Consider the following 15537-nt stretch of genomic DNA (forward strand, 5'->3'; position numbering starts at 1 on the left):
ATATATATATATATATATATATATATATATATATATATATATATATATATATATATAATATATACATGTTATCTGGTAATTCATAACATAAACAAAACATAATCGAGCAATTTGTCTTTTGTCTATGATCGCCCGGTTTCGTGTATCCGACGGAGGCGATTATAGTCGCATGAAACGATTGTGTAAGCGTAGTGTTTTTTCGCGACGAAAATGCGATTTACTCCACAGAAGTACACGGACTTGATTATTACCTATGGACTAGCGGGAGAAAATACGTGTGTTGTGGCTTGCGTTTATACGGAACGACATCCCGGGCGTGCACGATAACCGACGGTAAATACAATTTTACGTACAGTGCAACGATTGCGTGAAATTGGGTATCTTGTGCATAATCATGGTGCGGGTGGTCCACGAGTGCATCGTCACGTTCAAGATGAAGAAGATTCTGGCCGTGTTTAACGATAACTCTGGGACCAGCGTACGCCATATGGCACGAGAACTGGGACTCTCGCGGTACGCGGTGCATCACGTTTACGTGTGAACGGATTGCACCCATACAGTTATCAACGTGTGCAACAGCTGCTGCCAGGAGATGCACAACAAAGAATTAATTTTTGTGAAGGTATTGTGATTATTGAATTTTTGTGAAGGTATTGTGATTATTGATTTTTTATATTCGCGGTATTTTTATTGAATTATAACCATCGGCCGTCGGCAAAACACGCAGTTTTTCTCGCGCTGTACCATCGAGATCTATCTTTCACGGGCCGTATTTTGTGGACCGACGAGGCGACTTTTACGCCAAACGGCGTATTTAATACGCGTAATTTTTTACATTGGGACGAAGAAAATCCTTACGTCGTCCGCGAAGGTGCGTTCCAGAATCGATGGTCTATCAACGTATGGGCGAGAATGATTGCGGATCAAGTAATATGTGTGAGTGATAAAAATAAAACAACTTTTCCTTCGCCACTAAATCTAAGCATTTTTGTTGAGGATTTCTAGATTGGTCCGTATTTTTTGCAACCGCGTTTAAATGACAAAATATACGCTAACTTTTTAAAAACGGAGTTGCCGGTACTGCTCGCCGATGTGCCTCTTCGCATACGGGCGCAGCTGATTTTTCGGCATGACGAAGCTCCTGCGCACTTCTCTCGAAAAGTTCGCGATATTAGACGCGCGTTATCCTGATAAGTGGATGGGTCATGGTGACCCAATCACTTGGCCGACACAGTCGTCAAACTTAAACGTACTAGATTTTTTTGTATGGGATCATATAAAAAATCTAGTTGAGTATCGACGTAATAGTAGAGAAAACGAAGTACGTGAAGCTATTGTTGCGGTCTTCTGTATTATTATATCAGTATTATGCCGGAAATGGCGCATCGTGCAACGCGCAATATTGTTCGAAGAGCTGAACTCTGCGTACAGCAGAGAAGACGGCACTTCGAGCAATTTTTGCATTAAATAATGAGAGTGGATTAGGCCTACTGGGGATACCACTATAAAAAAAAAAACGCACCGAGCTATCTACCGCTAGGTGGTGAGGAAATGATAGCGCTTTATTATTCTTTTGCTACGTGAACCTGGAGAGTCACGTGAATCTGTCACGGAGGACAATAATTTTTCGACGCGCGGTCGCGTTCTATGTGTCACTTGTTACTTCGCCTCGAAATCAGCTGTTTATTTATCGTTGCTAAGAGATGAGCCATTTCTTTCACACACAGAGGAGGCGCTGAATTTGGCTCGGTATTTGGCGCTAATTTGCCAACAACTTTTGATTTAGCAGATGTTGTGTCCAATTTGATGACATTTTGGCAGCAAAATTTGTAGTCAAATGTTGGGCAAAATTTTCTCCAGCAGATTTGGCTATCTGGGTATGCAGCTGAAGCGGTGTCACGCTTCGATTCGGCGTCGATTCGGCACACGGATATGTCATGCATATGTGTCAGTGTTTCAAGCCTCGCTAATAGCATGTTCGACTGGCTCTGGGTTAACCCACTCTGGGTTATTCAGCCTACGTATATTGATCGAACAAATATTTATAAGCTTTATGATTGGCTAGTAGAGACTTATGACATCATTAATCGCTCTCGGAGCGATTAACCCAGGGCCAGTCGAACATGCTATAAGTTTCGTAGCTATGGGCGGAGGGACGCGGCGAGATGCGATTCGCGAGTGTCACGATTCGCACGTCGGCCGAAGGCATCTTTTTTTCCGCTGCCGCTTTCTGTATTGTTGAGACAAAATAATTAATGTCTCAAAAACTATTGCGAATATCGCAAACGGCACAGAACTTTCTTGCTCATCTTAATCCGTTCTACGTTCTTCCCAAGGGTCATCATGGAGATTCGGGACACCCTGTATAAGCAAATTGGCCAACTCTATAGGCAACTCATTAAAATCGTAATGTTTTCCTATGATTAAAAAAAATAGAAAGAAAGAAAGCCATAGAAACTGAAAGGATTTGCAGAGAATCTAACAGTTCTCTATCGTAATTGTTTATAAATTTGTGCTAAATTTTGACATGAATTTACCTATACAATAATTTTGTTGACAAATGTACTTAGACAAAGCGTGTTACGCTTTTTGTAAGAAGACGATAGAAAAACACCCATTCATGGCGTAACCACTTGACGATAGATTATGATGCACACCATCTATCGTAATTATACGTACAAATCAAATATCGTTCGTATACAATCGAGAACGATAGGTTTCCTTTAAACGATAAAGAACTTTGAGTTTCTCCCATCGTTAATACACCACAAATTATGACAGATTTCCAGTGATTTTTTTATGATAAATTCCAACAAAACGATAGGACACGACAAGTCTCTAAAAATTACATTATAGTAATGATTTAATATCCTCCTAATAGAGCACGATAGAAAACAATTTCATTTCTTGCCGATTCGATATATGCAAGGGATACGATACAGAAACAATTACAAAAAAGAACAGTTAAATTCTCTGCAAATTTTTTCAGTTCCTATCGCTTTCTTTCTTTCTATTTTTTTTAATAACAGGAAGACACTACGGTTTCAATGTGAATCTATATAATTAAAATTTGCGAGTCTTTGCAACAAAACATCTTAAACAAGCGGTCTTAGGCGTACTAAGGCGTGTGTATATCGGGTTCAAATTTATGAAGCACATAAAGATATAATTGCATGTATAATATAATTGCATGTAATCAAAGAAAGAAATTGTATAAGACAATTATACAACTTTAACTATGCAAAAATATACCTGTGTGATAAGCTGTTCACCTGTATAACAGAATAAGAACATATTTATTATCATAGCTGTAAGCGAAATAAAGTAAGAGCACATTGCTAATGAATTACTATTTCCCCATTCCTATAAAAAAATATTTATATAATAGTTTTATATCATAATATATTTTTTAACGTTATTTATTTAACTATATATGTAATAATATATAATATTATAATATATATTATAAAATAATATATATAATTTATAATATATATATATATATATATATATATATATATATATATAATATATACAATAATAGTTTATAATATATATTATAAAAATATAAAATAACCCACACAGCAGGAATGTTCCAAGTACATCAGGGATAGAAATCTTGAAAATATTAAATATTCCAAATATATCTTTAGGATATCCTTATGATATATTTTGGACATCTCTTCGGTGTGGAAAGCACTTCTCATACAGCACAGATCTTGCAGCAACATTGCAGTAATATTGCGGCAACACTGCTGCAACTTTTAACATTGCTGCAACGTTGCAGCAATATTGCTGCAAGATCTGTGCTGTATGGGTTTTATATTATATTGATATACTGATAAACTCACAAATTAAATTTTTAACAATTTATTATAATTTAATTTTTCTAAATACTTTCCGTAATTCTAAACATTTTTATATTATACTTAATTCTAAATATTTTCCTTAATATTGACTGAATTAAAATGAATCAAATCACAAACTATTAATATGCAGTAGCTTAGAATGCAAATTATTACTCTGGCCCCTGTTATTTCTATAAAATAAATCTGTTAAAGTGTACTTTCCATCAATTGCAAAAAGCTGATATTATACATTAGCTGATAGCTGAATAGAAGGAGGAGGGCATACTAGGTGGCGGCGAGACGCCGTGCGTTCGAGATCTGCGTATCTTTTTCGTTCCAGAAAGAGAAAAATATCGAGAGCGCGGCCTTGCTAAGGCCGGGACTCGAACCCGGGTCTTTTGCTTGCCGGGCGACTGCTTTAAACCACTGAGCTATCTGACGCTCCATGCTCACGACACTCTCCTCTTCCTAGATAACGCTCAGAGATGCCGTTCGGAAGCGACATCTCTGGCGCGATCCCGAGCGCACGGCGACTACAGAGAGAAACAATGAAGCTGAATGATATATTTATCATTGTGTGATATAGTCGCAACAGTCATACGTAAAAAAGAAACAAAAAAGAAACAAATTCTAACGATCACATACTTACCTACATATTCGTGTTTGATGGTTGACAATAACGCCTAGTTTCTTGTTTACTTTTAGCTCATCTCGTTGTTGCTTCTCGACAAGGCTCTTTATCAGTTCCATCAAAACTTTTAGCTGGCCGCAAGCATGCATTACGAAGACGATGATGAGACCATATATACTTGTCGCGATCGATATAGTGACTACTCCGGACAAACAATGCAACGCAAACACTATTTCGTAGGTCGGATTGGATTGTACATCGAACGAAAAGAGAAAAGTTGGATAAGGTAAAGATCTGATCGTAGTTTTGTGGAGTGATAATCTTCCCTTTGGACAAGAGCAACAATGTTCGAAACGAAACTGCTATACAAAAAGACTGCGCAAAATGTGACCAAACGTTTTCCGATTCTCGCAGATTCGAGCATTGTGTCTCGCTTCTTCGTGCTGTCAACGTTTTTCCAATCCTCTTCGAAGTATTTCAAACAACGCTTGATCTGAACCTCACTGACAATTAAATTTAAATATTTGATGAGAGTCATGATACCGTAAAGCATAATTGGAGTCACCCGAAGTCGGGCGCGAAATTTCTTCTCGAATATCCAATAAGTGCATCTGGTACGAGAACGCAATAAAGTAGAATATAGGAAATGGGGATTCACAAATATTTGTCAAATTTCTCGCAAATCGACCGTTTTCCGTCAAACTTTAGCTAAACACCGAGTGTGGATAACATGTTGCGGTTGAAACGTAGAATGTCCTTAACATCGCGTTGGTAATATTCGTTATGTGACACTTCGCGCATTTTAAAGATCTCTTCGCAACTTCGTTTGCGGGAATTATCTTTTTCTCAAATTTCATTGTATCGCGTTACGTTGTACAAGATACGTGAGACTGAGACACGAGTGAAAACAGTACTGATGGTTGAAGTAAAAGTCTACGAGAAGGTAAACTTGCAAATACAATGCGCTTGCGCGCAACAAACCTCTACTGTTGCGTGAGACAGAAAAGTTAAAAGCTACAAAGTTTTTAAAGCAATCTGTGAGGCCGGTTTTCCTTGCGTATAAAAAGTATTTTTATCCTCTAGTTTTCATGACAACAGGACGTGGCTTTGTCAGATTTCGCTTCTATCCATATTGAAACGATGTATCTTAATTATGATATCGTAAAATAATGAAAGAAATACTAAAATAGTAAAGGTTAATATTCCACACAAATTCTGAACGCTCGAGAAGTCATTAATCGAATATTATACTTTACATTAGAAATTAAAGGCACGTAAAATATGTGTGTGTATCATTCTTCATATATATACACTAACATAAATAGTATAAAATTAAAGAAAAAAATTAAAATGTTAAAAGTAATATTTCGCTACTACATTGCATTGTTCCTATTTTAGACTTGAATTTGATTCAAGTGTTAACTTTGTAACGAAGTTTTACGACAGGAATAAAAAAGAGATTTTACATACAACATGTAACTTTCTAGTAATTTAATCTTTTTCGTGTGTTGTAGAATTTTACGCTGAAATATTTCCAAGTAACTCTAGTGATATTTTTAATATATGTATAGGGTGGCCCACATAAAGTGATAATGTAATAACTCTAAACATATTTGTCCTATCAAAAAGTTGTTCATGAGAATGTTTCATATATTCGAGGGATCTTTCTAACTACGTAAACAAAAAATGTAAATAACGTCTGTTTCCCCTTGAAGAGGGGGGATACTTCATAGTTTCAAATGGGACCCCCAATATCACTTATCCACTTGTCAGCAGATATCTCATTTAAAAAGATACGTGTTTTTCTGGAAAAATGGAAAAGTGAACCATCTTGTTGAAAACTTATTATTTCTTTTGGTTAACATTAAATATGTACTCTAAAGTCGTTTTGGTTGTATCGCGAATATAACTTTGTGTCAATGGAGTTCATCATAAATAAAAAAAATGGTTAAAAGTTTAAACGTTTATAACTTTTGATAGGAGCATTTTCCAAAGAAATGTTTCAGACAAAGCTTACTTGTTTTTTCCTGTGGAATCCAAATATATAACATTGTTTCCATTTAAAACTTTGAAGTTACCCCCCGCCTCTCTTCAAGGGAAGGAAGTGGATTTTTGTTTACGTAGTTAGAAAGGGCCCATGAATATATGAAACATTCTCATAAACAACTTTTTGATAGGACAAATATGTTTAGAGTTATTAACTTGTAATACTTTACGTGGGTCATCCTGTATATACAGGGTGTCTCACACTATTACTGCGCGCTGCGACTCGAGCGGTCCATCCTCTACCATTCAGCGTGCGTTTTTCCTTAATCTTTTTTAATTAATATCTCGACTATTATTGCGAATATCGCAAAACGGTATAGGACTTTTATATTCACATCAACCCCCCACGTCCATTCTACGTCCCCACAAAATTCCCGGAAGAGAGTGTGAGATACCTTGTATATACAGGATGTCCCGCGTAAGGTCCCGCCAAAAGAAAAATATAAACAGAAACAATATAACAGTAGAAAAGTGAACAAAAATTGTAGAGTAATTGTCATTTTTCAAACAACCACGTAAAATTTCGAGATATTAATTAAAATATTTGGCTAAATTAGAGCGCGACGACGCGGCAGGCGGGACATACGGCTCGCCGCTACTAGCGAAAAAAATGGACGATTACTCGCGGAACTATCATATAGACCAGAGAGATGAGCCATTTGGCATACGGAAATGATTAGCTCTATGTGTGCGTCCGTGTACGTGTGTGCTCGTTCATTTTCTTCACCGGCCGCGGCAAGCCGTATGTTCCCTCGCGTCGCGCGCTCAAATTTATCCATCTATTTTTATTATCTCGAAATTATACGTGGTTGTTTGAAAAATGATCTCTACAATTTTTGTTCAGTTTTATCTGTTCTACTTATATTTTTCTTTTGGCATACCTTACGCTGGACACCCTGTATATACAGGTTGTCCCACGTAAGACGTACGAAAAGAAAAATATAAGTAGAACACATAAAAGTGAACAAAAATTGTATAGGTCATTTTTCAAACAACCGCGTAAAATTTCGAGATATTAATTAAAATAGTTGGGCATATCAGAGCGCGGCGATACGGCAGGCGGGACATACGGCTTGCCACGGCCGGCAAAGAAAATGAAAGAACGCACACGTACACGAACGCACACACGGAGCTACTCATTTCAGTATGCCAAATAGTCCACCTATCTGGCCTATAAAATAGGCCCGCGAGCAATCGTCTATTTTTTTCGCCGGCCGCAGCGAGCCGTATGTCCCGCCTGCCGTGTCGCCGCGCTCTAATATGCCCGTTTTAATTAATATCTCGAAATTTTACGTGATTGTTTGAAAAATGATCTATACAATTTTTGTTCACTTTTATGTGTTCTACTTATATTTTTCTTTTCGTACGTCTTACGCGGGACACCCTGTATATGTATGAATCTGGTATTAGATTTAACAATTAGCTACAGATATTATTTTTAAATTATGACAGAAATTGAGTCGCTTATCTAAGTTCGTTTAGTTGATAATTTTTTAATATCGCATACGTTTTGATGACTAGATGTTGATGGGTTAATATAATATTTCCATCCTCGATTTTCTGTACATCTTTCTCATTCTCCCATTCTCGATTCTCATACCCTTGATTATTAGAAATATATTCAGCTGGTTGTATTTCGAAGCACATTAAAATATGTCGCAGATGTTTTAAGAATCTGAAAAAAATAAAGAAGTAATTCACGTATTATCTTCAATATTAATGATATATCTGAAAAAGAATTTATAATTAATCATATCTAATCTGTAATTCGTATTTCAGAAATAAACTAATATCGCATTAGTAAGATTAATTTGAAATCATACATACACGTGCACACACGCATATATAAATAATCTACTTAAAAAAGTTAACTTCATATTTAAGATATTAATAGTAGATAGACAGAAGCAACAAATGCATATACAGGGTGTCTCACACTCTCATCCGGGCATTTTGTGAGGACGTAGAACAGATTGAGGTGAACATAAAAGTCCTATATTGTTTTGCGATATTTGTAATAATTATGAAGATATTAATTGTAGAAAATTTGTGAATAATCATGCAGTATATGGTAAATGAGTTATAATAGCGACGACTGCCATCGTGTACTTATACTTTAGGTCAAATTGAACAAAAAAGTCTTCTACCATTTTGCAAATAATTACATAGATTTTTAATTATTAATTAAAGAAAATGAGTGATTTATCACGCAAAATCGTGCAATAATCGTCTTTAATTAATAATTAAAAATCTATGTGATTATTTGGAAAATGGTAGAGGACTTTTTTGTTCAATTTGATCTAAAATATTAGTACACGACGGCAGTCGTCGCTACTATAACTCATTTACCATATTCTGCATGATCATTTACAAGTTTTCTATTATACAATTAATATCTCGATAATTATTGCTTATATCGCAAAGCGGTATAGGATTTTTATGTTCACCTCAACCTGTTCTACGTCCCCACAAAATTCTCGGAGGAGAGTGTGAGACACTCTGTATTTATATATATATATATATATATATATATATATATATATGTGTGTGTGTGTGTGTGTGTGTGTGTGTGTGTGTGTGTAAACATACGCTTATTTATATATTTATATGTATATAATAACTCCTTTTCTTTCCATTTATGTCATGACGAAAAACATTCACTATACGAGTAAGCTGTTATAACTACATTTGAATTCATTCTCTTACATCGTCAAATGTTTTGAACGACAGGACAATGAGTTTGCGAGCAGTGATTTTCATTGGCCTGTTAAACATAATCATCATTAAGACGAATCTGCGTGCCTTCTTATCCGGAAGACGATACCACTCCAGTTCACAAGAAGTAACTGCTACCTTCTCCGCCTATTATTACAAAGAGAAAGATGATATTTACGAACTTTTGCAGCAAGACATCCTAGATGAGCGATTCCAGACGTATTAAGATGTGTACATCAGGCGCTCACATTTATGAAACATACAAGGATGTAATTGCATGTACCTAATCGAAGAAACAATTTGCATAAGACAAACATGCAACCTTAATTATGAAAGATGAAGATAACGTTAATAATCCGCGTATATTAGCAGTGCTAGCGATGATAAACTTGAATCCTCATATTTCGACTAGAGCAACTGCAACGTAATTTAGGAGTTCCTTATGTCACTTTCCTTATGTCACTGTGTGGAGGATTTTACAAGGACATAAATTCCATCCCTACCATATCACTTTAACCCAAGATGTAAGTGAAAAAGATATGAGGCGAAGAAGATAATTTTGTCGTTAGACTTTACGAATGATAAGAGAAGATCCAACTTTTTTCCAGTATGTTCTCTTCAGTGACGAAAACTCATTTTATAACAATGGACAACTCAATAGGCATAAATGTATTTATTGATCCACATACAATCCTCACTGGACTCAACGTGTTGATAATCAACATCGTTAGAATTTAAATACTTGGTGCGGAATTGTAAATGAATATTTGATTGGTCCATACATTTTTGATAACCGTTTAAATGGGGAAACTTACCTTTCTTTCTTGCAGAATAAATTGCCTGAGCTTTTAGAAGAGGTTGATTTTGCTACTCGACAAAAAATATGGCAGCAAGACGATGCACCACCCCATTCTCATCGTATTGTGATGGAATATCTCAATAACATCTTTCATGAAAGACGAACAGGGAGGTATGGATATATTCGGTGACATCCATGGTTTCCTGATTTAACTTCGTGTGATTTTTTTGTGGGGCTACATAAAAAATATTGTTTACAAAACTCCGCCGACATCTGCAGGAGACATGAAAAATTGAATAACTAATGTTTGTTGTAGCATTCCTCAAAATATTTTAATTTCAACAGTAGAAAATTTTGAGAAACGATTGAAACTATGTCTGTAAGAAAATAGAGCTCCATTTGAACATCTTATCAAAGGCTAAAAACATATTTGAATTGATCTTGCTTTAATTGGTCGCATCAGTGATCAGTCTTGCCTTAATTTTCAAGCTCCATAACTCGGAAAGTACTCAATAAAAGGTAACTTTATTATAGTGTTTTGGAAAGCTCTAGTGATAAGCTACAAGAATATGTAATAAAAAAATAGGGGTTTCCGTTTAAAAAAACATTAATGACTTTGACCTGATTTTGACAAGGTCACTCAAGAGCAAGTCCATATTTTCATCATGTGTCTCCCTTTAAGTCATGCAACTTTCGTTGGAAAAATGTTTCAATAAAATCATCGATACACGAGATAATCGACCATATCACTTAAAGTGAAACATCCTGTATATATATAACACTTTTATAACACAATATATATTAACATTATTTATAATAACTATATATATGTGATAATATATATTGTTATATAATATATTATATAAATGTGGAATATAATATAAAATATACATTTTTATTATTTTAATATATTGAATTTATGAACACATTTTTTAGAAAATTCTTGTAATTTATTTTTTCTAATTTTTTAATGCTGATAAAATTCAAATAAATTAAAATTATAAACTATTAATATGCAGTAGTATAAAATACAAATTATTGCTGTGGTCCTGATATTTCTATAAAACATATCTGTTGAAGAGTGAAATGTCCACTAATTACAAAAAGCTGAAATATATTTATTACAGCGTGATAAAACCGTAACATATATCATATTAATAGTAAAAATAGTAAATAATACTCATCTTCGTAGAATATCATAGTATCGTATTTGGCGAATGCAATAAATGAGTAGATTATAGGAGCAATCATAGTCAGTTTGGCATGCGACTCTTCTTCAACGTAGAACACACAATAGAGAAAACCAGGAACGACTATGACGCACACAAGGGAGCAGCTGGTTGTTATTATACGTATTTTACATATCATTTCAACGACGGACAGGTCTCTTTAGAGTAGAGGCCAAACACCAAGTATTCGTAGAAAAAATTGACTCTGCTTAGTGACATATTCTATATCTTGCTCGTAATACTTATTTGTACCAGCCTGCGAAAGTGGTCTCTTCATAGCGAATGAAGAGAAAAGTTTTGAAAGAAGTTAAGAAATTAATTAAAAAAGTTAAAAAATGCGTTTTGGATTTAAAATCCTCGATAACACATCGAAAGGTACCGACGATATTCTATATGCTCCAGATGTTTGCAAGTCGCGAGCTCGCTTACTACTGATCGCCAGTAAACAACGAGATCGACTGATGCGAGCATGCGAAACGTAAGTATTAAGGGAGCTTGCGCGCATTTTACACATTAATATTCCAAGTCAGGAATGAGAGGAAATTCAAACAACTGCTACACTGCATTACCTCTGTTTTAAACTTGAACTCTGAAGGGTTGACTCTACGAGGGTTGACTTTCTAACAGACAAGAAATTTTAATACAAAGGGAAAGACTGAAACAGACGTTCTATATATATCCGAAGTAACTTTCAAATAATCATACCTCTTCTACCTCGTGGAGTTTCACTCTGCAGTAACTAATAATTTACTCGGTACCAATAAATCTAGTATTCAATTTATATAGTCAACTACAAACCCTTTTTCAAAAAATGGCAGAATTATATTTTCTATTTTTAGTTTAATTTTTCCAAAAAAATTCACAGAATTTCATTCACTTATCATGTTCATTTTGGTAAGAAAAGTTAAAGTGCATCATAGATATTGGTGAAATATAATGTTGATTAGTTAATGTGATATTACCATTATATATCTTGCATCCATGTTCGTTCGTTAGATTCTCAGTTACAAAAGCGGATCAGTTTGTTACAGTTCGAAGCACATTAAAATAAGTCACAGCTGTTTTAAGAATCTGGAAAAACACAGAAATATTTTACAAATAAAATTTCATATTTAAATAGAAAATTTTATAGTTGCCTTCACATAATTTTTCATACGAGATTCAAACGCAATGAAATAGTGCATTATTAGTCAAATTATCTTAAAATCACAAATATAGGCAATATGGAACAATATAAGTATATACAAAAAAGAGATAATATAAAAATATATTAGTTCTAGGAAGTATAAACAAACATTTTTTCCACTTCATCACGATAATTGCTATTGCGTACGAGTAAATTATACTAATTATGCTCTAATTTGTTTTCTTACATCGCCAAATGTCTTGAATGATAGGACGAAGATTTTACCAGCAGTAATTTTCATCGGCATATTAGACATAATCATCACTAAGACGATTCCACGTGCCTTCTTATCCGGAAGACGATACCATTCAAGTTCGCAAGATGTGATCGCTACCTTCTCCGTCTATCGTTTCAAGTAGAAAGCTATAATTCCTAAGCTTTCATGAACAGGTAGTCTTAAACGAGTAGTACTAAACGCATTAAGATATATATCGAGTGCACACATTTATGCTGCATACATGACTACAATTGCATATGCGTGATCGAAGAGACAAACTTACAATCTCATTATATGAAACTTTACCTGTGTATTAAGCTGCTCGCCCGTATAACAGAATAGGAACATATTTATTACCGCAGCAAAAAATGTAATAAAATAAGAGGTCATTGCTATTGAATTATTATTTTCCCATTCCTATAAAAAAATTTATGTAACATTTCTATATTACGCGTGTAACAACTACTGTAATGAATTCGCCGACAAATTCTGGTTGAACATTCATTGTGATTTACTTTGTAATACTTTAGAGCTAACGATATTAAAATGAGTAAAACTACACACCATTAGTACACAATAAGACACAATACAAATTATTATTGTACACCCTATTATTTCTATAAAAATCATATAATGAAGGGTATGCTCCACCAGCTGCAGAAACCTAAAAGGAATTTATCGATAATGTGATATTGTTGTGATAGTTACACATAAAAATAAACAAGTAAAACATGATCTAATAATCATGAACACACCTGCGTATTCGTATTTGATGCTCTACAATAACACCTAGTTTCTTATTCACCTCTAATCCGTCTTGTTGTTCCTTTTCAACGAGACCTTTTAGTAAATTTACTAAAATTTTCAACTGGCCGCAAGCATGCATTACGAAGACAATGATGAGGCCACATATACTTGTCCCGATCGAAAGAGTGACTACTCCACACAAAAAGTGCATCGCAAACACTACCTCGTAGATCGGACTGGATTGTACATCGAATGAAAAGAAATAAGTTGGATAGGGTAAAGGTCTGATGGTAATGTTTTGTGGGGTTACGATCTTCCCTTTCGACAAGGGTATCAACGTTCGAAACGCAAGTCCACTGCTGTATAAAAAGACCGCGTTAATCGTAGCCAAACGCTTTCCGATTCTCGCGAATTCTAACATTGCGTTCCTTGCGCCCGCGTTGTCGACCTTCTTCCAATCCTCTTCGAGAAACTTTATACAGTGTCTGATTTGATTTTCATGATTTATCAAACTATAATATTTGATTATAGTAATGAAACCGTAGAGCAACATTGTAGTCAAACGAAGTCGAACGCGAGTTCTCTTTTCAAATATCCAATAAATCGCGCCGGGCACAAGGGCGAAATAAAGAAGAATGTATGAGACAGAAATTCGGAGAAACTTGTTAATTTTCTCGTAAGCAGATGATTTTCCATCAAAATTTGGCCAAACACCGATTAAGGATAAAATATTGCGAGTTAGTTGTAAACTAATCTTAATGTCGTTCTGGTAATGGTTGTTGTGTGGCACCTCGCACATTATGAAGATCGCTTTGCGATCCTGCTATGCAAAAGTTACTTTATTCACCGAAGAATGTTGTACTAGTTGCGAAACGGGTAAGCCGCGAGTCAAATCAGGACTGATCGTTGAAGTAAAAGTCCACGATAAGGTAAACTTGCCAATAGAATGCGCTTGCGCGCATCAAATCTCTAATGTTGCGTGAGTCAGAGAAGTTAAACGTAACAAAGTTTATAAAGCAACTGGCTTTAGTGAGGTCGATTTTGCTTGCGTCTAGAAAATATTTTTATCCTCTAGCTTTTACATCAGAGAGTGACTCCATCGGACTTAGCTTCTATATCCATTGAAATCCGTAATTTTAATCATAAAATCGTAAAGTAGTGAAAGAAATAGTAAAATAATAAACGTTGATATTCTATAAAAATTCTGGTCTCTCGAGAAGTCATCAATTGAAAATTAAAATTCACATTAGAAGTTAATGGTATGTAAAATGTGTGTGTGTAATTCTTCATACATATACGCTGACATAAGTAGTACAAAATTAAGGAAAAGAATAAAATTTTAAAACTAATGTTTTAATTACTACATTATATTGTTCCTATTTTAAATTTCAACTGTCAATCAAGGGTTAACTTTCCAGCAGAGAAGAAGTTCTACAACAGGAGTGAAAGACTGAAACAGATCTTATACATCTAAAGTAACTTTCAAGTAATTTAATTTCTTCCATATATAGTAAAGATTTATGCTGAAATATTACCAAGTAACTCTAGTAATATTCTCTACAAATATGGATTCTCTACAAAATATGAATCCGGTATTAAATTTAAAAATCAGCTACAGATATTATTTTTAAACAGTAATTGAATTTTTCGCTTATTTCGTGAAAAATTCATTTTGGCTGGCAATTTTCAAATGTCACATACGTTTTGATGACTAGATAATTGTTTAATATAATATTTTCATCTTTCATTTTCCGTACGTCTTTCATATTCTCATTCTCCCATTATACTCTCGATTACAGAAGCGCATTTAACTGGTTACACTTCGAAGTATATTAAAATATGCAGCAGATGTTTTTAGAATCTGAAAAAAATAAAAGGTATCTCAAATTATCAACTTTACCATTAATGATATATCTGAAAAAGAAATTATAATTATACATAATCTATAATTCGCGTTTCAAAACTAAAATAACATCGCATTAGTCATATTAATTTGACATTATGTACATAAATAATTTATTTTTAAAGAAGTTCTTTTTACATTTAAAATTATGATAATTACAGAAACAACGAATGTATATATATATATATATATATATATATATATATATATATATAT

General features: G+C 34.3%; 1 protein-coding gene, 1 long non-coding RNA gene and 1 pseudogene across 2 annotated transcripts in view; 1 reads left to right on the forward strand and 2 right to left on the reverse strand.

The window, feature by feature from the left end:
- The window catches only part of LOC116852935, a 15133-nt pseudogene extending 604 nt beyond the window's left edge, over window positions 1-14529 (reverse strand).
- On the forward strand, window positions 4577-10637 carry LOC116852936. The gene is made up of 4 exons (XR_004379882.1): window positions 4577-4765; window positions 9256-9764; window positions 9849-9985; window positions 10071-10637. It is a non-coding gene; the product is annotated as an uncharacterized LOC116852936 (long non-coding RNA).
- A 500-nt stretch (window positions 14530-15029) lies between the features above and the next one.
- Window positions 15030-15537, reverse strand: part of LOC116852934 — a 7368-nt gene continuing 6860 nt past the window's right edge. The window contains 1 exon segment of the mRNA XM_032833724.1: window positions 15030-15279. Within this exon segment, the coding sequence (XP_032689615.1) occupies window positions 15226-15279 (54 nt within the window). The 3' untranslated portion in view covers window positions 15030-15225.

Source organism: Odontomachus brunneus, unplaced genomic scaffold, assembly GCF_010583005.1.
Source record: "Odontomachus brunneus isolate Ranch 3 - 2012 unplaced genomic scaffold, Obru_v1 Obru_scaffold_262, whole genome shotgun sequence".
NCBI classification, from domain to species: Eukaryota; Metazoa; Arthropoda; class Insecta; order Hymenoptera; family Formicidae; genus Odontomachus; species Odontomachus brunneus.